Genomic DNA, 27,184 nt, shown 5'->3' on the forward strand with positions numbered 1-27,184 from the left:
GGACGGCTTGTTTTATGCGTGACGAACTGTAGTTTATATTGGTACCATTTTGTGTTACTTGCAACTTTTTGATCACTTTTTCTTACATTTTTCTTGAGACAATATGACCAAAAAATAAAATGCTGTCATTGTTTTTTATTAAAAAATTTTACGGTGTTCACCGTGCGGTAAAAATAATGTGACATTTTTGTAGATCAGGCCGTTCCGAACGCGGCGATACCTATTATTTATAGTTTTTTTTCATGTTTTCATTTTTTTTCTAATAATAAAGGAGTTGATCAGGGAAACAGGGCAAGTGTTGTTTTTATTATTTATTTATTTCTGTTTCACATTTTTTTTTACATCTTTTACTTTTTCTTTTCCACTGACCTGGGGACTTGAAGATCTGGTCTGCTGATCCCCGGTACGATGCACTGCACTACTTATGTATGTACTTATGTAGTTCAGAGCTTCGTAACTGTCATTCTTCATTTGACAGTTAGCGTATTAGGTCATGCCTCGGGCAGGACCTAATAGGCTAACGTACCTGGGCAACCAGGAAGCCTAGTAACGGCTTCCTGGCTGCCATAGCAACAATCGCCACCCGCGATCCATCGCGGGGGGCCCGGGGGATACAGAGGGAGCTCCCTCCCTCTGTAAACCACTTCAATGCGGCGGACGTCATTGACAACCGCATTGAAGGGGTTAAATGGCTGCGATCGGCGGTAACAGCCATTGCAGCGGCATATCAGCTGTGTATAACAGCTGACAGCCGCTGAAGATAAAGCGCGCACAGCTCCTGTGCTCGCTTTATCTCCAGGGCGTGACTGTACGCCCGAGTGCGGGAACTCACTTTATATTTGGACGTACAGTCACGCCCAATCGCGGGAACAGGTTAAGAGAGAACTTTATTTATAACTTTTTTTTTTTTACTTTTAATGTATTCGCATACGCCTGTATGATAATACATTACACTGTGTCACTATGACACAGGCTGCTGATCGGGCAGCACATGGCGTGCCCGAACATCAGGCAAACAGAACAGACAGCCCTGGGGTCCTTTGTAGGTCCCCAGGACTGACTGCAGAGGGATCCGGAATCCTGGTGATGCAATCAAAGAGCGGAATTCCCTTTGATCATGCAGCGGTCACGGACAGGGACAGTGGTAATCAAAGGGTTAAACAGCTGGGGTTGGAATGTTTTCCGACCCCAGCTGTGTTCAGGAGGCTTGTCTAGGATCAGGAGCTGTTTGTTACACGCGAGCGCTCATCAGCCTGATCTACAGCGACGCCAAAAGACAGTGTGCGGTCAGGAAGGAGTTAATGTTATACAACCGACATATTGAACCTGACATTGTAGAGAGCGGATGAGATAAATGACGTGATGTGTTATAATCTATATCTGTCTTACTAGTGACCCCGTTATCTGTACAAGACGAAGAACTATTTGTAGCTTTGTTATAATTCCAGGATCGGCTTTTTATGACCACGGTGGAAATAACCTTCAGTGGTGAGACAAGTCTGACTCCGTATTTCACCCTCACATAAACTCGGGGGAGACGTTGTCCTCGTGTTGGGGTCTCTCTGGAATAATTCTTACACCATCCCGAATAATGTCATCCAGTCCTGACCGCAAATGGGAAGACACTTTACAATAATGTTTCTAAACTCCTTAAACTTCACGCTGAAAGAAGTCGTAAAACATCGTAATTCATAAGTCCTGTCATTATTTTTGGGGCGATAAAAACTTCACCTTCCAAAATGTTTTATTATGATTTTTTTTTTTTCTCTGTACACAATTGAAATTGACAACTCCTCATTACTCCACAATCTCCAGGTGAGGAGGGTCTTACAAGGAGCCCCCTCCCAAACACTTAGGTGCCTCAGTCACTATTGACCACAGCATTGAAGGGGTTAAATGGCCGTAATCGCAGTTCTTTTAGGTTTCCGGCCTTTGCAGCATGGTTTCCGGTCTTCCCTATGTCATGTGACTGAGTCCTGAGCGGTAAATGTCCTGTGCAGGAAGGGGTTAAATGAGTAAAATACAAGTTTATACTGAATCTTATCCCACAAAACAATGTTTCTCGTTAAAGTATTCACTGGGGACACAGTACCATGGGTAGAGGCCGCTGTCACTAGGAAACTAGGTAAATATAAAAATAATATTTGGCTCCGCTGTACCCTCTGCTGAGCACCCCGCTCCTCAGTTTTAGCCTAGTGTCCGTAGGAGGCAGACATTTTGCTAGATATTTTATTTTTATTTCGTTTTCAGGTTCAGGGTACGAGTCCCTCGTGTGTTCCACTTGCTGACTCCCCTGCGGGCGCTGAGCGGTAGGGATTCCCACCCTTTCAGTGAATGCCCGGCATTTTGGCGGATGCTATTTCCACATCGGTGAATCCCCACCCCTCTGTTGAATGTTACCGCTCTGGTCACCCAGTTCCCTATTAGCGCCCTCGACGGTTGAGGATGCCGGACAGCCGCACTACTTGTGTGCGTTTTCCTATAGGGTGACTGACAGCTAAGTTCTCCCGCCGCCATTGGGAGCCTCTTTGGTGGGGGAGCATTCAGACTATGTCAGCAGGCTTTGCGGCATTATATATAGAGGGTTGTTTTTTTCTCGGATGTTGTGTCCTTACTAATGAGGTTTCTAACACATTTGCTGGCAGACGTACTTAAGCATTATCTTCTGCTTTTTACTACAAGCCACGGCGTTCCACGGACTGCGCCATTGATTCTCTGCTAGGTTGCAAGCTGGCCACGCCCCTTGCACTCTCCTCCCCGCCCCACTGTGTTCCTGCACCATTTTCCCGTTTGGATTGCTCACCAAGCAGGACCTGAGTCACATGCCTGCCCTGTACAATCAGCACGGCGCAGGTTTTTGGATGGAGGAGAGGGGTAATTCTGTTCTCGTCAGATAATTCTTACCAGTAGTGAACGCCATAGTACACTGAGCGGTATACAGAAGTCATACAGCGCTGGAAACATTCCTGCTGTACGGGGGACCCAGCACCTACGGGGTCTGGTAGGATAGCCATTGGCTATGGTGTTTTTTTGTAAAATGCTCATAATATGTCATCAAAGGGAAAAGCTACTAAGACCCCCAACACCCCCACTATTGTTACGCACCTTGTGTGTTCGTGGTACAGTACTAAGTTTCCATGCGAGCAGGCTGACCCAGTCTGTGTTCAGTGCACTCCACCTAAAGCATCACCGGACTCCCCATCTCGCATGGTTAATGAGCATATTGCCCCCCAATGGACGGCTTCGCTCACCCAGGAGGTAGATAAACTCGCCCGTCTTTCTCAGGCCATGGCGGATGCCTTACAACGCCTTCCTCAGCAGTTAGCGTCCCAATTGTCTGATCCCTCTCAGGCACCACAGTCCATTTAGGCCCCCAGACGTTCTTCCCTGGATTGCACTCGTTCTAGTTCTCCCAGTGCATCCCGAAAGCGGGCCCGGAAATCAAAACAATATCATTCTTCCTTTGTTTCCTCTTTGGACAAAAATGCTACAGGCGTCCTCCATTCTTTTCATTCAAGAGCTATATCTGAACCAACTTCTTTGAGTTATTGCAGCTCCACAGGCAACCCTCTCTGGTCTTTCCAGATCACAAGGGTTTTGACATTGTTTTCTGATTCATGGAAACACTTTGACCGGTCTATGCATCTGTACAACAGTGCAGACTATGTTTCCTTTCTCTGATGAGTGTATTGCCAAAGGGTCAGCTCACCCCAAGGTAGATGCTACAATGGCCCGGCTTTATGAAGATAATATCTTTCCGTTTGCAGATGCTTCCGCCTTAAAGGTTCATGTTGATGCTGAAGTGGAGTCTATGGCTAAAGCCACTTTCAGCATGGTCGCAGCTTCAGTCAGACTCCCTTTTGCAGCATATTTGTTTAGCATGGCTAGTATTGAACTAATACTCAACTACAGGACACAATTGATTCGGGGGACTCCCAAGTGGATAATTCCCTGCTGGCTGCAGAGCTTTTGCAGATGTCTAAATGCATCTGTGATGTCTCTGTCTAAGCTGCCCAAAGGTCGGCTAAGGCCTTGGCTAATGCGGTAGCTGTCCACTGGGCCATTTGGACTAGGAACTGGGATACTGACAGTGTCTCTAGGAAGTGACCCTATGAAGGACGAAAACCTTCTTCCGTTTGCCCAGGATCTCCTTTATGGACATGGCCTGGTCGAACTCATTTCTGAGGCTACAGGAAGAAGAAGCACTTTACTTCAACAATGTTGTCAAAGACGACGCCCAGTTCCCTCAGTCAGCAGAGAAAGATGATTTCGTTCATTTTGGTACTCGGCCCCACGTCAGAGGCAGAACTCCCTTCCAAACGCACAGACATTTTTTCCGGTGTAGAAACTCCTGGCAGCCTTGCAACAGACCCGCTAGACCTGCTCCGGCACAGTGGGCTACCACATACTTAAAATTTGCCCTCATCTGAGCTGCTCCCTTGTATTGGGGGACGGCTGCTCTTCTTCCAGGAGACATGGCTCGAAGACATTGAAGACGCCTGTGTGCGGGAGATTGTCGACCGGCTACAAAATACAGTTTTCTTCTCGCCCTCCTGGGTGTTTTTTCCTGTCAACGCCCCCTCGGTGCCCCTCCATGGCCCAAGCTTTTTCTCAAGCCATTCAAAGCCTCCTCCATCAAGGAGCAATTGTCCCAGTATGAACTCCAGAACTGTTCAAAGGGTTTTATTCCAACCCTTATTAGAGTACAAAAGAAGGACGGATCTCTTCGACCCATTTTGGATGTAAAACGTCTCAATCGATATTTGAAGATTCAAAGGTTTTGCGTGGAGTCTCTTCGATTTGGTGGTCTCTTCCTTGGAGGTCGAAGAGTTCCTGTCCTCAATAGATATCAGGGATACTTCTCTTCATGTTCCCATTGTTCAAGTACATCAGCGTTTCTTGCACTTTGCAGTAGGTTCAGAGCATTTCCAGTTTATGGCCTTCCCCTTTGGGCTGGCCATAGCTCCAAGGGTCTTCACCAATGTCATGGCGGTGCCCATGGCTATTCCCAGATCCAGGGTGATAGCGGTTATCCCATACTTGGACGATCTTCTGGTGAAGGCTCCTTTCAAACAGGACAGTGACAGTACTCCACAGGAATGCTCCATTCGCTTCATGAAAGTCTTGGGGACTTCATGGCAGTCCCATTTGCTAAATTTTATTCCCGATCTCTAGCTGGCTATTCTATTTAGTTGGGACAAGTCTCCGGAGTCCTTGGATCTGATGATCCGTCTGCCCCCTTCAGTCAAGGAGGAGCTGCTGTGGTGGATGTCTTTCCCAGGCATCTTTCAGGAAAAACCCTACAACTATCAACTGGCAAGTCATCACAACGGATGGAAGTTTGTCTGGATGGGGGGGGGGGGGGGTTTCTTTGGCTGCCTCACAGTCCAGGGCATCTGATCCGATTCGGAAGCTCCGCTACAGATCAACATGAAGTCTCGTCTCCAGACTCTTCCAGTGCGGATACAGACAGACCACTCTACAGCAGTGGCTTACCTCAATCATCACGGAGGTACAGGAAAGAGGACTGTATGGAAGAAAACCCCTAAGATCCTTCACTGGACGGAACAAAATGTCCCAGAAATCTCAGCAGTGCACATCTGTCACGCCTCGTGGAGAATGTGAACTCACTGGGCCGGCCCGTTGTCGCGAAGTAGCAGCTGGCCAAACAAGGGTCAATGATAGTCTTTAGGACTAGAGTACCTGAATAGAAGACTTGACACGGACACTTGACTTGACTTCACCAGTCATTTCAAACACTTGACTTGACTTGGACACAGATACTGGATACAGGAAAACAGAATACAGCTAAGGAACCATTTGCTAGACAAACATGGGTAGACACAACATTGTTCTGGCAAGGAATGAATGGGCAGAGTCACTTTTTTAGTTCCTAGTATGCTGGGATAGGTTGGGGAGATTTTCCTGGTGCACGTGCTGGCCCTTTAAGGCCAGGAGCGAGCGAGTGCACCTTATGAGCAGCAGTGACAGAGGCCAGAACACCCCGGCATCCCCGGAAAGGAGGTGGAGGATGCAGGCACGGAGGTGATAGAAGCTGGCGCCCGCCAGGGGAAGTAGGACGGTGATGATCGGCGGCTGCCACCGTTACAACATCCCAGGAGTAGACAACTGGATGGCGGAATGCCTGGATCCCAGAGAATGATCTCTTCATCCAGAGATTTTCAGCGCATTTGCATTCGGTGGGGTTTCCCAGACGTGGATCCCTTCGCCTCTCACCTTAATCACAAGTGCCCGGACTACGTCACCAGAACCAGGGATTCCAGGGCCATAGGAGCCGACGCTCTGGTTCTACCCTGGTCATCCTTCAACCTCCTTTATCTTTTTCCTCCCCTACTACTCCTGCCTCGAGTGCTGAAAAGGGTCAAGGACGCAGGAATCCCAGCCATTATGGTGGCCCCAGACTGGCCTCGCAGGGCTTGGTATGCGGATCTTATGCTCATGTTAGCAGATGCCCCATGGCCGCTTCCTCAGCGGCACAACCTCTTTTCCAGAGGTCCAATGTTCCACTCTGTTTTATCTCGGCTGCTTTTGACGGCTTTGCTATTGAATTTGCGGTTTTGAAGTTCAAAAGTTTCTCTGATCCGGTCATTCAGACCATGATTAAGGCCCAGAAGACTCAATCCCAAAGAATTTACCATTGCGATTTGTTGGCTTATTGTAGATGTGTAAATCCCATCAGCTCCACCCCCTCCGTTTTTCCATCTCACAAATTTTGGCCTGCCTCCACGTTGGCTTGGCTCATGGACTTAGATTGGCTACTCTATAAAGGGGCAAGTTTCAACACTATCTAGTTTTTCCAACACTTAATGACTTTCCGCGCTCCAATTAATACTTTTTTGCAGGGAGTCACACATTGTGCTCCTTCTTATCCATCTCCTCTCGAATCATGGGATCACAATCTGGTCCTTGACGCTCTCCAGGCTGCACCCTTCTAACCTTTGTGGGAAGTTTCTCTCAGGATCTTATTTTGGAAGGTAGTTCTCCTTGTGGCGATCACCTCTATCCGTAGTTTATGAGCTGGCAGCCTTGTCCTACAAACCTCCGTTTACAGTTTTTCATAGGGTCAAGGTCGTGCTACGTCCATTTCCATCTTTCCTTCCTAAGGTGGCTTCCTCCTTCCAACTTAATGAGGACATTGTCTTTCCTTCGTTTTGTTCTAAACGTTCTCATCCACGTGAACGTGCCTAACATTGGATGGATGTCGTCACAGCCACCCGGGTCCACATTGCAGCTATGAAGTCCTTCCGAAAGTCGGACTCCCTATTTGTTGTTCCTAAGGGCCCTCATAAGATTGGCCCAGCTTCAAAGGCCACCTTTGCTAGCTGGATCTGGTTGGCCGTTAAAAGTGCCTACTCTGCTAAGGGTTGATAACCTCCCTTCCGGGTCACTGCTCATTCTACCAGGGCAGTTGGGGCCTCCTGGGAGGTGTTCTATCATGTTTTTGTCCTTCAGGTTCGTAAAGCTGTAACCTGGTCCTCGTTACATATTTTTCTGAGGTTTTACTGGATCCATTCTTTGGCCTCTGCCGATGCCAGTTTGGGTCGGATTGTGTTGCAAACAGCCATTGTTTAGGCTGCTCGCATGGCTATGATTCTTTTTTCCGACCCTAATGGACTACTTTAGGATGTCCAATGGTACTGTGTTCCCCAGTGAGTACTTTAACGAGAAAACAGGATTTTTGTACTTACCAGTAAAATCTCTTTCTCGTTAAATTCACTGGGGGACACAGGTTCCGCCCTATTTCTTTACTGTTATGTTTTTGGGCTTCTTGAGGTTGCTTTTCTCATGGAAAACATATTGTGTTAAATCTTCTCTGCTCCTCTACTGCTCCTGGTACAAGAGGAGCTGAGTGTTCAACAGAGGTTATAGCCCACTGGGTGGAGCCACACTTTTTTTCATACTTACCTAGTATCAGTCTCCTAGTGACTGCGGCTTATACCCATGATACTGTGTCTCCCAGTGAATTCAACGAGAAAAAGATTTTACTGGTAAGTACAAAAATTCTGTTATCTATCTGCTCAACTACTTCTGCGCCATAACATAAGAGATCACACTGCTGTTCCCTTTATTTATAATGTCACCTCAGCTGCTGCAGAACCTCAAAGTTCATATCAATCACTGACTGCATAGTGTATCATGTCTTGTGAGATGCGAGCAATGTCTCCCCAGTATCCGCCATGTGTCAAGTTGTAAGGAGTCAGGTCTTCATTGTGTGGGGAAATGTCTTCATTTTACTTTTCTAAGCTGCAAATTCTCACCTGAGAGAGATGCCATAAATGTCTGATAACTGGGGTCCCACCTGTATGTGGAGAACGGGGTGCCCCAAATAGCCTGGTGAGGTGATGACTACATCCAGGTGAAGAAATGACCACACATGTGCACGACTCTCTCCATTCACTTGTATAGGAGTTCCAGAAACAGCCGAGCACGGCCAGAGGTGGGAGCCGCATCTATCAGACATTTCTGGCATATCCTGCGGAGAAATTTCCATGTTGGGCATACCCCTTTTAATCCATGTCGTGACGGCTCTGTGAAGATGTTTCTCTCAATGATCAATAAGTGAGGTTCTGTTTATTTTTTACACATGATGTTGTCCCCTGTATGATTTTCCATCTTCTCCTCATAAAGACGTCTGCAGTACTAGATCCTCCAGTTCCTCCAGTTTCCCCATGTTCTCCTCCACAACGTTCTTTCTCCTGAAAGACCCACCAAGGATGGACAAGGACAGGAATGAGATGAGCAGAAGAATATTAAACTTCACCTTGGAGATCATCTACCTGCTGAGTGGAGAGGTAAACTTTTCTACACTATAGAACAAGTCACACATAGGGAAAGGACAATACGTTATAGGAATAATCCATTGTCCTGTATAACAGCGTCCAGACCTTCCAAGTGATGTCAAGCCAACAGCAGAAAAGCTGAAGATCAGCCACCAATATGGTCACTTATGTGTCATGTCACCAGTGAAGCAATAGTAATGTTGTAGAGCAATGAGAATGACCAGGAACCAGGAGGATCAGGATGACCTCTATATAGAAACATAGGAGATGACGGCAGGAGGAGAGCACATGGTCCATCTTGTACCCCTAATATTATTTCCTCTTTAGTTTTGGCCTCGTTCTATTTTCTCAATGTCTTTTTGTAGATGAGGTCTCCAGTATTACAGATGTGGGGTCACTAGAGCTCTATACAGCGGGGTCACAATCTCCCTCTTTCTACTGAGGGGGGAATACTGTGTTCAGTTCTCTAAGTGTCTCTCTCCATACACAGGAGTACACAATAGTGAAGAAGACATCGGGTGACTGTACGACTCCCATCATCCATGAGTCAGGAGGATGGAGCAGTAGTCCCATCACAGAGCCTCCCCCTCACTCCCGGATACATGAGAAGAAGATCTTAGACCTGATCTACAAGATGACGGAGCTGCTGACTGGAGAGGTGACACTGCTGGGAATGCTGGGAAATTCTACAGTAACAGCACTGGAGGTGTCTGGGTGATGACTGTATCATTGTGTATGTCAGGTTCCTATAAGGTGTCAGGATGTCGCTGTATATTTCTCCATGGAGGAGTGGGAGTATCTAGAAGGACACAAGGATCTGTACGAGGATGTCATGATGGAGAACTACCGGCCGCGCACATTACAAGGTAACGAGACAGATATAAATGTATGTTTGGCATTACTGTGGACACAGACTGGACTAGCGGCCATGTTGAAGCCATGTTGAGAACACCTGCTGTAAATCTGTGATGTGGGGGCCATTACATTACACATCTGTGCACATTTGTGGGGAGGGTAATTCATCACGTGAGTCTTCTCCTGCCAGGGTGGGACTGGCCCACACGTCATGATGTCATCTCATTTAGACCACGCCCACATTTTAACCCCTTTCCGCCACAGCCATTTTTTCAGATTTTCATTTTTTCCTCCCCACCTTCCAAAAGCCATAACTTTTTAATTTTTTCGTCGATTGAAGCGGCATAAGGGCATATATTTTGCGGGACAAGTTGTAGTTTTTAATAAAACCATTTTGGGGCACCTGCGAGGTTTTAATCACTTTTTATTCCATTTTGTTCTTTTTTTTTTTTTTTTTAAATAACATTTTATTGAGGTTTTACAGAGAGGCAATATGTGAGTTACAATATGCATAAGAGCCACACTACATACAATATACGGGTAATTGTTAGAATTCACAATAAGAAGAATCGTATGTACAATTCGTTATCTCAATATTAAACAGAACAAATCATACAAACAGAACATTAAAGAAGTATGAGCATCTTGTTGTATGTTCTCACCACATCCACCCAACGTCAAGGGGGAGGGGGTAGAGAAGAAGGCAATAGAGAAGGAGGGAAAAGAAACGCTCAAGGAGAGAGGTCTCCAAGAACATCAGGCCTTGTGGGAATGTTTAGAAAGTATTCCCAAACTAGAATATCAATCGACATTATCCAACACAGGGGGGGGGGGGGGGGGTTCTGCACCCCAGAGGTGTTGAAAGGAGTTATTTTTACAGAATTCAAACCAGGGTGCCCAGATAATTTGGTATTTGAAATGAGAGTGATACTCAGGATGCGAGAGCTCCCCCATTCTCACAAGCTGGGCTCCCTTCCTAAGCCAATGGCTTATTGGTGCCACAACCTCGGTCTTCCAATACAACGGTAGTAGAGATTTGGCCTCCGCGAAGAGCTGTAACCATAGCTCCTTGGGGGCCACCCCAGGGAATGTTGGTCACAGGTTTAGGAACACTACACGAGGGGTAATAACAATAGAGGAATGAGTTATGGTGTTGAGGACATTTTGTATCTGGACCAAAAGGGGGAGATTTTCTCACACTCTCACCACAAGTGTAGATATATTCCCGGGTCTTTATGGCACCTCCAACAGTCTGTGGAGATTTTGTTACACATTTTATGCAATACCCAGGGAGTCTTGTACCACCTAAAGGTCAGTTTGTATGAGGATTCTTGCAAATTAATACATCTTGAGGTCCCAAGGGAATTTCTAAAAACCTCCTTGGTGTCCTCGTCAGAAAAAGTAGTCTTAAAGGCATGGTGTTGCCCGAAAAACATGTTTTTTTTTTTTAAATTAAACATTTAGTGTGTGGGTGATTAAACATTGTTCAAATTTTTTTTATTTTTTTCACAAGTCAGGAAATATTATAAATTATTTCTAGTTTATAATACTACCCATTTTTGGTCACTAGATGGAGCTATTTCCCAAAATTGCAGCATTGCAACATTGGGTTAAAAGCTCTCGCTCTAGTGAGCTCTCAGCATCCCCCCCTCCTTTATCCTGGCTAGTGCCGGGATAAACGAGGGGTTTGAACGGTGTAACCTCCTACACTGTGTGTCGCCATTTTTTGAGCTAACACACAGCGTAGTAGGTTTACATACAGTAGTAAACGTACACAAACACGAACATACATAGAAATCATTTACCTGCTCCTGCCGCCGCCGCTCCCTCCGGCCCGTCCGCTCCGTTTGCTGCCGCTGTTCCATGTGCACAAGTCCGGAAGCCGCGACCGGAAGTAGTAATATTACTGTCCGGCCGCGACTTCCGGTCCACAGGAAAATGGCGCCAGACGGCGCCAATTTCGAATAGGACTGTGTGGGAGCGGCGCATGCGCAGTTCCCACACAGACGCCGTACACGGCAGTCAATGGGACGGGAGCCGTTCACAGTCCCTATGGGACTGTGGCTGCCGTATTCCATGTCTGTGTGTGTCGTTAATCGACACACACAGAAATGGAACAAAAAATGGCAGCCCCCATAGGGAAGAAAAAGTGTAAAAATAAGAAACAGTAAAACACAAACACACAAATGAATATAAACGTTTTTATTAAAGCACTAACATCTTTAACATATAAAAAAATTATTTGCGACGACACTATTCCTTTAAGTTCCAACTCCCAAGCTTTAAGAAAGGAGGGCTGTATTGTTGAATTCATCAATGAGATTATTATAGTATAGTGTAATAAGCTTGTTAGGTGGTTGTCGAAGGAGGAGGGTTGCTTCCAACCAGGATAACAGGCGGTATATTGGTCACTGCCTAAACGCTCCCAGGTAACACCTTTTGAGGTGAGTGTAAGTGAGAAAATTGACAGACGAGAAACCAGGTTGAGACCGCAATTCAGGGAGGGTAGGAACAGCCCCGTTAGTCAGTATGGAATCGTATGCGCTGCAGGATGCTGTTCTGGGAAGGGAAGAACAATCTCGAAATCTCTCAGATAGCAACTGCACAAGGTCACGAACCGCCATCAGGGGAGACGGAATTTGGTGCAGAGATTTTATCCCCTCACCTTTCATCCATGTCTGATATGAACCAGAGGTTAGAGAGTTGCGAGACAAAAAAAAAAGGCTGCGTTGGGTTTGTCAAGCCACAGAAGGGCGGTAAGGGACATTCCTAGAGTGGCCTCCTCCATGGGAACCCCGAGTCTGATTGAGGTATGATCAAACCACTTAGTTATCCTGACTAATTGTACGGAGTGGTAGTAGGATTCAATATCCGGAAGCCCTATCCCCCCTGAGCGTTTATGACGGATAAGAGTGTGAAATGCTATTCTGGGTTTAGTATTATTCCAAATGTATTTAGAAAACTGTTGTCTAATGGCAGCAAAAAAGGCTCTAGGGAGGGGAATCGGGAGAGTTTGGAATAGATAAAGGAGTTTGGGGAGAATAATCATTTTAAGTAAGTTGGTTCTACCAATCCATGAAATATATGGGATATGCCAAGACAGGATAGTGGCTTTAATCTCTGAGAGTATGGGTGTGTAATTGCGTTGATACCAGTGTTCAGGTGAGGGAGTTAAATTAATTCCTAGGTATTTTATACTAATATGAGCGCAGTAGGAAGGGGGAGCTGTGTTTCAGAGACGTTAACAGAGCCGGAGTGCAGGAGACACATAGTCCCTCGGATTTGCTAGAATTCATTTTAAAATTGGATAGGTCACCAAAATGGGTAAGCATCTCTTGAAGTCGTGGTAGAGCTGTGGAGGGGTTAGTGATGAAAATAGGCAAGTCATCGGCAAAAGCCGCTGTGCAATGCACTCTGTCACCAATGGAGACCCCTGACAGAAGTGGCTCCTGAGGCAGACTCTGGATTAAGGTCTCAATTGTGAGGACAAAAAGGAGGGGGGAGAGTGGGCAACCCTGTCTTGTTCCATTCCAGATCTGGAAAGGCTGTGCTAGGTGGCCATTTACTCTAACCTTAGCATGTGGGGAAGTGTACAGAGACAGGATTTTGTGAATGAAGAGTTGTGGGAAGCCGAAACGGGAAAGCGCCTTGACAATAAAGGTCCAGTCCACCCGTTTGAAAGCCTTCTCTGCATCAGTAGACAATAGAACCAAAGGGATATTTCTCGACCTGGTGTACTGGATCAGATAGAGAACTCGCGTAGTATTGTGTTTACTCTCTCTCCCCTTAACAAAACCCGTCTCCTCTGGGTCAATCAGGAATGGGAGTGTAATGTCGGGGTAGGGAGACAGACAGGTGAGCCCTAATCTACCCGCCACTCAGTTCCTGCTTACTTGCACGGGCTGTCCTAGGCGACGGCATACAGCTGGGCGACGGTCCCTACGCTCAATATGTGCACAACAGACAAGGGTACACAGAAGCTAAGGGAAATGGGGAAGTTGCCCACGGCAACACCGTGAGCAACAAGAGTAGTGAAAGAGCCGAGTCAAACCAGGAGTGTACGAGGTACCAAACGCAGGGCAGGAGCTTAGTCAGTAAAGCAAGGGTCGATAAGAAGCAGAGGTCAATAGTAATAGCAGGAGCAGCAGAGCCAGGAAACAAGAAAGAATCACAGGCAAAGACCAGCAGGAAATGAAGGTATAAATAGACCGAGGGCGGGAGCTAGAACCGTCTGGCCAGGCTGTGATAGGTTCTCCCACTCCTAAGAATACCAGCCTGAGTGGTAGCAGATCCAGTCACGCTATCAGACCTAGGAGCAGGTGCAGACTGATTAACCACGGGCGCTGTGTCTGGCAGATCCTTTACAGGGAGTAAGGATTGCATCCTGTTAGCTATGATTTTCGCATATAATTTAACATCCACATTCAAAAGTGATATAGGGGGATAACTACCGCATAGCGACGGGTCTTTACCCTCTTTTGGTAATACCGAAATATGTGCTTCGAGCGCTGAAGGAGAGAAATGTTGAGAAGCGTTAAGAGAGTTACATACTCTGAGGCAGAATGTCAGCAGGACGTCTCCAAACTGCTTATAGTATGAGGCTGGAAGTCCGTCAAGACCTGGGGACTTACTAGAGGGCATACTGGAGAGCGCATCACGGATTTCTTTAAGTGTAAAAGGGGATTCTAGTTGGGCTTTTTGCGTAGCAGTTAAGGTACGAAGAGAAAGGGAGTCTAGGAAAGACTCAATTATCTCAGTTCTGTCCGCAAGCTCCTTGGGCGTCTCCCCAGGACATAGGTCATACAGTGTTTGATAGAAGGAGCAAAACTCAGCAACAATGTCATTGGTGTCCTCAAGTACAGCTCCAGTAGGAGACTGGATTTTGGAGATATAGTTCTGCTTTCTTCTCTTTTTAGCTAAGTAAGCCATGAGTTTGCTCCCCTTATCACCATGCATGTAGTGTTTGTGAGTAGCAGAGGTATATGCCTTTGCCGTGCTCAAATTCAAACATTGTTTGAGTCTTTCTCTGTAAAGTATAAGCGAGGAGAGAACCCCTAGAGCTGCGGACCATTTATGCTGGTTTTCAAGGTCAGATATTCGGGAAAGAAGGTCATCAATCTCCCGTTTCCGCTCTCTCTTCATAAACAAACCTATGCTTATGAGGATTCCTCTGATCACTGGCTTATGGGCCTCCCATATAGTGCTAGCGGAGACATCCTGTGTATCATTCTCAACAAAGTAGGACTTCAGTGCCACCTCAACTCGCTGCTTATTGCGCGAAGAGTATAGGAGAGTTTCATTAAGTTTCCAGTTATATTGCCTAAGCAAAAGAGTGTGTATGTTGAGGAACATGGACATTGGGGCATGGTCAGACAGGGGAATGTTGCCTATAGAGGGGGAATCTATTAAAGGAAGTTAGCTATCCGTGATGAACAGGTAATCTAGTCTATGGTAAGATTGGTGGGGGTGGGAGTAGAAGGTATAGTCCCTAGCCGTGGGATGGAAGGATCTCCACACATCCATCAATCGTAAAGATGTTAGGAGTCTACGGATTTTCATCAGACCTGAGTAGCTGTGAGCGGAGGTTCACATAGAGGAGTCCAGAAGGGACTGAAGCGCAATGTTGAAGTCCCCTCCCAGAAGCGTTAGGCCCTCAGAGAACTGAGAAAATGTCGCAGATAGCCAGGGAATCTGACCCGAGTTTGGGGCGTAAGTATTCCCAATGGTAGTCAGGGTGTTCGCCCCTCTACCTTTTATGAAAAGAAAGCGGCCTGCGCCATCAGCAATCTGGGAGACAAATTCAAAGGGAATATCAGACCTTAGAGCTATACTGACTCCGTTACGTTTGCCACTATCATTGCATGGATGGAACCATGTAGTGTAAGGCAATTTTAGGAAGGTTTGGAACTTTACCCTTCAAAAAGTGGGTTTCCTGTAGCAGCAGCACAGACAAATCCATTTTCTTAAGGGAGTGTATGACCTGGGAGCGTTTAGTAGGGAGTTGAAACTCTTGACGTTCAATGTCGTAACCTGAATACGTGACATAAATGCACCAGTATGAAGAGAGAAAGAGAAAAGATGAGAAACACAGAAAAGAGAACAATAAGAAGTAAATTGTTTTCAAATGTTTTAGTAAAGATATTTGCACTGATCCACAGTGCGGTATTAGTCCGTTAAGCACTGACTGACGGAGAGGCGTGGCGGCGGGGAGAAGAGTGAACGAGTGAATAAGAATATGCACCCGTGAACTCTTGTCATCCCGGCAACCAGGCGACTAAAATTCAAAGCAAACAGTTTTAACCCCTTAACCCCTTCCCGCTCCTTGACGTACTATTACGTCATGGCAGCTGTATAGTTCGCGCTCCATGCCGTAATAGTACGTCTCGGGAGTAACGGCCGTTTCGGCCGTCCTCCCGACACATACAGGAGCTGTGACGCTGCTGTCTCGTTCAGCAGCTGTCACAGCTCCTACAGCGGGGACCGATCGCTGTGTCCCCGCTGATTAACCCCTTAAAAGCCGCTTTCTATAGAGATCGCGGCTTTTTAGGGGTTAAGCTGCCATCGCCGGCCTGCTACGCGATAGCGGCCGGCGATGGTGACTATGGCAACCGGACACCAAACAATGGCGTCCGGCTATGCCATAGACGGAAGCCTAGTGGGTCCTGACAACGTCAGGACCCACTATGCTTGCTGTCAGTGAGTAGCTGACAGTTCTAATACACTGCACTACGCATGTAGTGCAGTGTATTAGAATAGCGATCAGAGCCTCCTGCCCTCATGTCCCCTAGTGGGACAAAGTAATAAAGTGAAAAAAAAGTTAAAAAAAGATGTGTAAAAATTAGAAAATAAAAGATTTAAAAGTAATAAAAGTAAAAATCCCCCCTTTTCCCTTATCAGTCCTTTATTATTAATAAAAATATATAAACAAACAAATAAACTATACATAATTGGTATTGCCGCGTCCGTAACGGCCTGAACTACAAAATTATTTCATTATTTATCCCGCACGGTGAACGCCGTAAAATAAAATAATAATAAACCGAACCACAATCACAATTCTTTGGTCACTTCACCTCCCAAAAAATGGAATAAAAAGAGATCAAAAAGTCGCATGTACCTAAAAATGGTACTGATCAAAACTCCAGTTCGTTACGCAAAAAATAAGTCCTCGCACGGCTTTATTGATTGAAAAATAAAAAAGTTCTGGCTCTTAGAATAAGGTAACACAAAAAGTGAATGATTGTTTACAAAACGTATTTTATTGTGCAAACGCCATAAGACATAAAAAAAAACTATAAACATCTGGTATCGCCGTAATCGTATCGCCCCGCAGAATAAAGTGAATATGTCATTTATAGCGCACGGTGAACGCTGTAAAAAAAAACGAAAAAAAAACAATAGTAGAATTGCTGTTTTTTAGTCACCACGCCACCTAAAAATAGAATAAAAACTGATCAAAAAGCCGCATGCACCCCAAGAAAACTACAATGGATTCCTCAAGGGGTCTAGTTTCCAAATTGGGGTCACTTTTGGGGGGTTCCCAATGTTTTGGCACCACAAGACCTCTTCAAACCGGACATGGTGCCTAATAAAAAAGAGGCCTCAAAATCCACTAGGTGCTCCTTTGCTTCGGAGGCCGGTGCTTCCGTCCATTACCGCCCAAGGGCCACATGTGGGATATTTCTCTAAACTGCAGAATCTGGGCAATACGTATTAAGTTGTGTTTCTCTGATAAATCCTTTTGTGTTATAAAAAAAATGGTATAAAGAGGATTTTCTGACAAAAAAAAAATGTAAATTTCACCTCTACTTTGCTCTAAATTTTTGTGAAACACCTAAAGGGTTCATAAACTTTCTACATGCTGTTGTGAATACTTTGAGGGGTCTAGTTTCTAAAATGGGGTATTTGATAGGGGTTTCTAATATATGGGCCCCTCAAAGCAACTTCAGAACTGAACTGGAACCTAAAAAAATAAATAAATGAGGCAATACTTCGCTTCTTACATTATACTGATAATGAGCCGTGCCCACCCCGAGATTACCCCAGTTTTGACCGTTTGTCTAAAGGGAGACCCTTATTAGACCGTTCCAGTGCCCGGTTTTCCCAAGCATACACCCCCGAGAAGTGTATTTCTATTGATGAGTCCCTGGTACATTTTAAAGGGAGGGTTCAATTCCGCGAGTACCTGCCGGGTAAGAGGGCAAGGTATGGCGTGAAGATGTATAAGCTGTGAGAGTGCATCAGGGTATACCTACAGGTTTAGGATATATGAAGGAAAGGCCACCCCCAAACCAGACTGCATCCTGGACTACAATAGGTACATGGGAGTGATGGACTTGTAAGATCAAGCCCTGAAGCCCTACAGCGCCATGCGGTGTGGTATAAGAAGCTGGCCGGGAACATCATATAGATGGCTTTGTACAATGCGTACGTGCTACGTCGATGTGCAGGCCAGACGGGAACTTTCCTGGAATTTCAAGAGGTGATTATCAAGAACCTAATCTTTAGGGACCAAGAAGGGGGGGCACCCAGTACTTCTGGAAGCGAGCCCACACGCATCGTACCAGGGCAACACTTTCCAGGGGAAGTTCCCCAAACTGGCAAGAAGGGAAAAAGTCAAAAGAGGTGCAAAGTCTGCTATAAGAGGGCGATAAGGGATGACACAATATATCAATGTGACACGTGTCCCGAATAACCAGAGCTCTGTATGAGTGTTTTAAAATTTATCATACATCCCTTGGTTTATAATTTACCCCAATTTTACTTACCCTGATGCACTCCGCACAGCTTATCCCCCCTAGTCTTTCCCCTCTGGGCCCTGCTGTGTGTCCAGGCAGCTGATAACAGCCACATGTAGGGTATTGCCATACCCGGGAGAACCCACATTACAGTTTATGGGGTGTAGGTCTCCGGTCAAAATGGCCACTACACCTCTAGATGAATGCCTTAAGGGTGTAGTTTTTAAAACGGGGTCACTTCTTGCGGGTTTCAACTGTACTGGTACCTCAGGGGCTTCTGCATACATGACTTCGCACTAGAAAATCCCGAGTAGGCCAAATGGTGGTCCTTTCCTTCTGAGCCCTCCCATGGGCCCAAACGGCAGTTTATCACAACAAATGGGGTATTGCGGCACTCAGAACAAATTGCGCAACAGAATGGGGTATTTTGTTTCTTGTGAAAATAAGAAATTTTCAGCCAAAACTACATATTATTTGACAAAAATAATTTTGTTTTCATTCCCAGACCAATTCAAATAAGTTCTGTGAAGAAACTATGGGGTCTAAATGGTCACATTACCCATAAATGAATTCCTTGAGGGGTGTCGTTTCCAAAATGGGGTCACTTCTGGTGGGTTTCCATTGCTTTGATACCTCTGGGGCTCTGCAAATGTGACATGGCACACGAAAACCAATCCAACAAAATCTGTACTCCAAAGAACACACAGCGCTCCTTTCCTTCTGAGCCCTCCCATGGGCCCAAACGGCAGATTATCACCACAAATGGGGTATTGCCGCACTCAGGACAAATTGGGCAACAAAATTGAGTATTTTATTTCTTGTGAAAATAAGAATTTTTGAGCTAAAATGACATATTATTGGAAAAAATATATTTTTTTTAAATTCCCAGCCCAATTCAAATAAGTTCTGTGAAGAAACTATGGGGTCTAAATGGTCACATTACCCATAAATGAATTCCTTGAGGGGTGTAGTTTCCAAAATGGGGTCACTTCTGGTGGGTTTCCATTGCTTTGATACCTCTGGGGCTCTGCAAATGTGACATGGCACACGAAAACCAAACCAGCAAAATCTGTACTCCAAAGAACACACAGCGCTCCTTCCCTTCTGAGGCCTCCCATGGGCCCAAACGGCAGTTTATTGCCACAAATGGGGTATTGATGCACTCAGGAGAAATTGGGCAACAAAATTGAGTATTTTGTTCCCTGTGAAAATAAGAAATTTTGGTAAAAAATTACATCTTATTGGAAAAAATGACATTTTTTTAATGTCACAGCCCAATTGAAATAGGTGCTGTGAAAAAACTGTGCGGTCAAAATGCTAACAACAACCATAAATGAATTCCTTGAGGGGTGTAGTTTCCAAAATGGGGTCACTTTTGGTGGGTTTCCATTGCTTTGATACCTCTGAGGCTCTGCAAATGCGACATGGCACCCGAAAACCAATCCAACAAAATCTGGACTCCAACAAACATATAGCGCTCCTTTCCTTCTGAGCCCTCCCATGGGCCCAAACGGCAGTTTATCACCACAAATGGGGTACTGCCACACTAAGGACAAATTGGGCAACAAAATGGGGTATTTTGTTCCCTGTGAAAATAAGAAATTTTGATCACAAATGACATTTTATTGGAAAAAATGACATTTTTTTCATTTCAGAGCCCAATTCAAATACGTGCTGTGAAAAAAATGTGCGGTCAAAATGGTAACAACAACCCTAAATGAATTCCTTGAGGGGTGTAGTTTACAAAATGGGGTCACTATTGGGGGATTCCTACTGTTTTGACACCTCAACACCTCTTCAAACCTGGCATGCTGCCTAAAATATATTCTAATAAAAAAGAGGACTCAAAATGCACTAGGTGCTTCTTTGCTTCTAGGGCTTGTCTTTTAGTCCACGAGCGCAGTAGGGCCACATGTGGGACATTTCTAAAAACGGCAGAATCTGGACAATACATATATAGTAGTGTTTCTCTGGTAAAACCTTCTTTGTTACAGAAAAAAAAATGAATAAAATTGAAATTCAGCAAGAAAAATGAAATTTGCAAATTTCACCTCCACTTTGCTTTAATTCCTGTGAAATGCCTGAAGGGTTAAAAAACTTTCTAACTGCTGTTTTGAATACTTTGAGGGGTCTAGTTTTTAAAATGGGGTGTTTTATCAGGGTTTCTAATACATAGGCCCCACAAAGCCACTTCAGAACTCAAGAGGTACCTTAAAAAAAAGGCTTTTGAAATTTTCTTAAAAATATGAGAAATTGCTGTTTATGTTCTAAGCCTTGTAACGTCCAAGAAAAATAAAAGAATGTTCAAAAAACGATGCCAATCTAAAGTAGACATATGGGAAATGTGAACTAGTAACTATTTGGGGTGGTATAACCGTCTGTTTTACAAGCAGATGCATTTAAATTCTGAAAAATGCAATTTTTTCAAAATTTTCTCTAAATTTTGCAATTTTTCACCAATAAACACTGAATATATCGACCAAATTTTACCACGAACATGAAGCCCAATGTGTCACGAGAAAACAATCTCAGAATCGCTTGGGTAGGTTTAAGCATTCCGACGTTATTACCACATAAAGTGAAATATGTCAGATTTGAAAAATGGGCTCTGAGCCTTAAGGCCAAAACTAGGCTGCGTCCTTAAGGGGTTAAAGGCATGGTGTTGCCCTAAAAACATGTTTTTTTTTTAAAAATTAAACATTTAGTGTGTGGGTGATTAAACATTGTTCAAATTTTTTTTTTTTTGGCACGAGCCATGTAATATTATAAATTATTTCTAATTTATAATACTACCCATTTTTGGCCACTAGATGGGGCTGTTCCCAAAATTGCAGCATTGCAACATTGGGTTAAAAGCCCTCGCTCTAGTGAGCTCTCAGCATCCCCCCCTCCTTTATCCTGGCTAGTGCCGGGATAAACGAGGGGTTTGAAAGGTTTAACCTGCTACACTGCGTGTCGCCATTTTTTGAGGTAACCCACAGTGTAGTAGGTTTACATACAGTAGTAAACACACACAAACACTAACATACATTGAAATCTCTTACCTGCTCCTGCCGCCGCGGCTCCCTCTGGCCCGTCCGCTCCGTTTGCTGCCGCTGTTCCATGTGCACAAGTCCGGAAGCCGCGACCGGAAGTAGTAATATTACTGTCCGGCCGCGACTTCCGGTCCACAGGAAAATGGCGCCGGACGGCGCCAATTTCGAATAGGACTGTGTGGGAGCGGCGCATGCGCAGTTCCCACACAGACGCCGTACACGGACGTGAATGGGACGGGAGCCGTTCACAGTCCCTATGGGACTGTGGCTGCCGTGTTCCATGTCTGTGTGTGTCGTTAATCGGCACACACAGAAATGGAACAAAAAATGGCAGCCCCCATAGGGAAGAAAAAGTGTAAAAATAAGAAACAGTAAAACACAAACACACAAATGAATATAAACGTTTTTATTACAGCACTAACATCTTTAACATATAAAAAAATTATTTGCCATGACACTGTTCCTTTAAGGACGCAGCCTAGTTTTGGCCTTAAGGCTCAGAGCCCATTTTTCAAATCTGACATATTTCACTTTATGTGGTAATAACGTCGCAATGCTTAAACCTACCCAAGCGATTCTGAGATTGTTTTCTCGAGACACATTGGGCTTCATGTTCGTGGTAAAATTTGGTCGATATATTCAGTGTTTATTGGTGAAAAATTGCAAAATGTAGAGAAAATGTTGAAAAAATTGCATTTTTCAGAATTTAAATGCATCTGCTTGTAAAACAGACGGTTATACCACTCAAAATAGTTACTAGTTCACATTTCCCATATGTCTACTTTAGATTGGCATCGTTTTTTGAACATTCTTTTATTTTTCTTGGACGTTACAAGGCTTAGAACATAAACAGCAATTTCTCATATTTTTAAGAAAATTTCAAAAGCCTTTTTTTTAAGGTACCTCTTGAGTTCTGAAGAGGCTTTGAGGGGCCTATGTATTAGAAACCCTGATAAAACACCCCATTTTAAAAACTAGACCCCTCAAAGTATTCAAAACAGCATTTAGAAAGTTTTTTAACCCTTCAGGCATTTCACAGGAATTAAAGCAAAGTGGAGGTGAAATTTGCAAATTTCATTTTTCTTGCTGAATTTCAATTTTATTCATTTTTTTTCTGTAACAAAGAAGGTTTTACCAGAGAAACACTACTAAATATGTATTGTCCAGATTCTGCAGTTTTTAGAAATGTCCCACATGTGGCCCTACTGCGCTCGTGGACTAAAACACAAGCCCTAGAAGCAAAGAAGCACCTAGTGCATTTTGAGTCCTCTTTTTTATTAGAATATATTTTAGGCAGCATACCAGGTTTGAAGAGGTGTTGAGGTGCCAAAACAGTAGTAATCCCCCAATAGTGACCCCATTTTGGAAACTACACCCCTCAAGGAATTAATTTAGGGTTGTTGTTACCATTTTGACCGCACAGTTTTTTCACAGCACGTATTTGAATTGGGCTCTGAAATGAAAAAAATTTCATTTTTTCCAATAAAATGTCATTTGTGATAAAAATTTCTTATTTTCACAGGGAACAAAATACCCCATTTTGTTGCCCAATTTGTCCTTAGTGTGGCAATACCCCATTTGTGGTGATAAACTGCCGTTTGGGCCCATGGGAGGGCTCAGAAGGAAAGGAGCGCTATATGTTTGTTGGAGTCCAGATTTTGTTGGATTGGTTTTCGGGTGCCATGTCGCATTTGCAGAGCCTCAGAGGTATCAAAGCAATGGAAACCCACCACAAATGACCCCATTTTGGAAACTACACCCCTCAAGGAATTCATTTATGGGTGTTGTGACCATTTTGACCCCATAGTTTTTTCACAGAACTTATTTGAATTGGGCTGGGAATGAAAACAAAATTATTTTTTTCAAATAATATGTAGTTTTGGCTGAAAATTTCTTATTTTCACAAGAAACAAAATACCCCATTCTGTTGCGCAATTTGTTCTGAGTGCCGCAATACCCCATTTGTTGTGATAAACTGCCGTTTGGGCCCATGGGAGGGCTCAGAAGGAAAGGACCACCATTTGGCCTACTGGGGATTTTCTAGTGCGAAGTCATGTATGCAGAAGCCCCTGAGGTACCAGTACATTTGAAACCCGCAAGAAGTGACCCCGTTTTAAAAACTACACCCTTAAGGCATTCATCTAGAGGTGTAGTGAGCATTTTGACCGGAGACCTACACCCCATAAACTGTAATGTGGGTTCTCCTGGGTATGGCAATACCCTACATGTGGCTGTTATCAGCCGCCTGGACACACAGCAGGGCCCAGAGGGGAAAGACGAGGTGGGATAAGCTGTGCGGAGTGCATCAGGGTAAGTAAAATTGGGGTAAATTATAAACAAAGGGATGTATGATAAATTGTAAAACACTTTCATACAGAGCTCTGGTTATTCGGGACACGTGTCACATTGATATATTGTGTCATCCATTATCGCCCTCTTATAGCAGACTTTGCACCTCTTTTGACTTTTTCCCTTCTTGCCAGTTTGGGGAACTTCTCCTGGAAAGTGTTGCCCTGGTACGATGCGTGTGGGCTCGCTTCCAGAAGTACTGGGTGCCCCCCCTTCTTGGTCCCTAAAGATTAGGTTCTTGATAATCACCTCTTGAAATTCCAGGAAAGTTCCCGTCTGGCCTGCACATCGACGTAGCACGTACGCATTGTACAATGTCATCTGTATGATGTGCCCGACCAGCTTCTTATACCACACCGCATGGCGCTGTAGGGCTTCAGGGCTTGATCTTACAAGTCCATCCCTCCCATGTACCTATTGTAGTCCAGGATGCAGTCTGGTTTGGGGGTGGCCTTTCCTTCATATATCCTAAACCTGTATGTATACCCTGATGCACTCTCACACAGCTTATACATCTTCACGCCATACCTTGCCCTCTTACCCGGCAGGTACTCGCGGAATTGAACCCTCCCTTTAAAATGTACCAGGGACTCATCAATAGAAATACACCTCTCGGGGGTGAATGCTTGGGAAAACCGGGCACTGAAACGGTCTAATAGGGGTCTCCGTTTATACAAACGGTCAAAACTGGGGTCATCTCTGGGTGGGCACGGCTCCTTATCAGTATAATGTAAGAAGCGAAGTATTGCCTCATTTATTTATTTTTTTAGGTTCCAGTTCAGTTCTGAAGCTGCTTTGAGGGGCCCATATATTAGAAACCCCTATCAAATACCCCATTTTAGAAACTAGACCCCTCAAAGTATTCACAACAGCATTTAGAAAGTTTATGAACCCTTTAGGTGTTTCACAAAAATTTAGAGCAAAGTAGAGGTGAAATTTACATTTTTTTTTTGTCAGAAAATCCTCTTTATACCATTTTTTTTATAACACAAAAGGATTTATCAGAGAAACGCAACTTAATACGTATTGCCCAGATTCTGCAGTTTTGAGAAATATCCCACATGTGGCCCTCGGGCGGTAATGGACTGAAGCACCGGCCTCCGAAGCAAAGGAGCACTTAGTGGATTTTGAAGCCTCTTTTTTATTAGGCACCATGTCCGGTTTGAAGAGGTCTTGTGGTGCCAAAACATTGGGAACCTCCCAAAAGTGACCCCAATTTGGAAACTAGACCCCTTGAGGAATCCATTGTAGTTTTCTTGGGGTGCATGCGGCTTTTTGATCAGTTTTTATTCTATTTTTAGGTGGCGTGGTGACTAAAAAACAGCAATTGTACGATTGTTTTTTTTTTCGTTTTTTTTTTACAGCGTTCACCGTGCGCTATAAATGACATATTCACTTTATTCTGCGGGGCGATACGATTACGGCGATACCAGATGTTTATAGTTTTTTTTTATGTCTTATGGCGTTTGCACAATAAAATACGTTTTGTAAACAATCATTCACTTTTTGTGTTACCTTATTCTAAGAGCCAGAACTTTTTTATTTTTCAATCAATAAAGCCGTGCGAGGACTTATTTTTTGCGTAACGAACTGTAGTTTCTATCAGTACCATTTTTAGGTACATGCGACTTTTTGATCTCTTTTTATTCCATTTTTTGGGAGGTGAAGTGACCAAAGAATTGTGATTGTGGTTCGGTTTATTATTATTTTATTTTACGGCGTTCACCGTGCGGGATAAATAATGAAATAATTTTGTAGTTCAGGCCGTTACGGACGCGACGATACCAATTATGTATAGTTTATTTGTTTGTTTATATATTTTTGTTAATAATAAAGGACTGATAAGGGAAAAGGGGGGATTTTTACTTTTATTACTTTTAAATCTTTTATTTTCTTATTTTTACACATCTGTTTTTAACTTTTTTTTAACTTTATTACTTTGTCCCACTAGGGGACATGAGGGCAGGAGGCCCTGATCGCTATTCTAATACACTGCACTACATGCGTAGTGCAGTGTATTAGAACTGTCAGCTGCTGACTGAAGCAAGCATAGTGGGTCCTGACGTTGTCAGGACCCACTAGGCTTCCGTCGATGGCATAGCCGGACGCCATTGTTTGGTGTCCGGTTGCCATAGTCGCCATCGCCGGCCGCTATCGCGTAGCAGGCTGGCGATGGCAGCTTAACCCCTAAAAAGCCGCGATCTCTATAGAACGCGGCTTTTAAGGGGTTAATCAGCGGGGACACAGCGATCGGTCCCCGCTGTAGGAGCTGTGACAGCTGCTGAACAAGACAGCAGCGTCACAGCTCCTGTATGTGTCGGGAGGACGGCCGAAACGGCCGTTACTCCCGAGACGTACTATTACGGCATGGAGCGCTAACGATACAGCTGCCATGACGTAATAGTACGTCAAGGAGCGGGAAGGGGTTAAAGCACAGATTTTAAACCACCTGAAGAAAAAAAAATTGACGTTAGGACAATAAATCCGTACACAAACATATCCCTAGACAGACCTAGCATGGATTCAAATAAAACACAATCCTAAGCAGGGCCGCAAGTCTATCATGGAGGGTTATTTGCCGGTCTCTTAGTTGGGCGGGTCTGGGGTTCAGCCAGACATCAGGCTTAGGCAGAGAGGGAAGATAGGCTACATCCGTGTAAGGTTGCCAAAAGGGGATGGCGGTATGGTCGCGGTCTAGTGGAGGGCAAGCTTTCTCTAGATCTTCCGCTGAGCGAACAATGAACAACCGATCTTGGAAATGGTAGGATAGTCCAAAAGGGAAAAGCCATTTGTACGGTATTTTTAGGGATCGGAGGCGGTCCGTGACGATCCCTAGAGACCTACGTTTGGATAGGGTGGTCGGGGAAATATCCTGAAAGAAAGTCAGTTTATGTCCCTCAAACATAAGGTCAGGCATATCCCGTGTCTTGCGGAGCACCGCTTATTTGACAGGAAAAGACAGTAGCTTGCATACGATATCCCTTGGTGGTTCACCTTGTTTGGGTTTTGGACGTAGAGCCCTATGTGCTCTTTCAATCTGTAGGTCTGGGGGCGAATCACGGTTGAGGACAAAGTCCAGGATTTTCTTAGTCATGCACATGGTCTCATGCGGAGGGAAGTTTTCCGGCATTTCCCTTATCTGCAAATTATTGCGCCTCCCCCTATTGTCCTGATCTTCCAGATAGGTGTGAAGAGAATTCAGATGAGTTTGACAAGCCTGAAGAGCCGAGGAGGTCGCGTCTCCGTGAGTGAGAAGAGCAGTTTGTTCAAGTAGCTCAACTCTAGCTCCAATGTGGTGGACTTCCTGATTAATATCGGCAAGTTCTCGCATTACAGGTTGTAGGGTTTTCTCGATAATCTTTTGCAAGCCTTTAGTAGAAATGGAGATCATAGAAGGTGGGTCAGG

The 27,184-nt window shown here is 44.7% G+C and overlaps 1 protein-coding gene across 1 annotated transcript in view; it reads left to right on the forward strand.

Annotated features, from left to right (window-relative positions):
- The window catches only part of LOC142673163 (gastrula zinc finger protein XlCGF66.1-like), a 43,440-nt gene extending 33,693 nt beyond the window's left edge, over positions 1 to 9,747 (forward strand). The window contains exons 2-4 of the mRNA XM_075847174.1: positions 8,650 to 8,813; positions 9,292 to 9,459; positions 9,544 to 9,747. Coding sequence (XP_075703289.1) covers positions 8,691 to 8,813; positions 9,292 to 9,459; positions 9,544 to 9,747 — 495 coding nt within the window. The 5' untranslated portion in view covers positions 8,650 to 8,690. The remainder of the gene's footprint in view (positions 1 to 8,649; positions 8,814 to 9,291; positions 9,460 to 9,543) is intronic.
- Positions 9,748 to 27,184: the final 17,437 nt, after the last annotated feature.

Source organism: Rhinoderma darwinii (assembly GCF_050947455.1).
Source record: "Rhinoderma darwinii isolate aRhiDar2 chromosome 1 unlocalized genomic scaffold, aRhiDar2.hap1 SUPER_1_unloc_3, whole genome shotgun sequence".
In the NCBI taxonomy this organism is placed as follows: domain Eukaryota; kingdom Metazoa; phylum Chordata; class Amphibia; order Anura; family Rhinodermatidae; genus Rhinoderma; species Rhinoderma darwinii.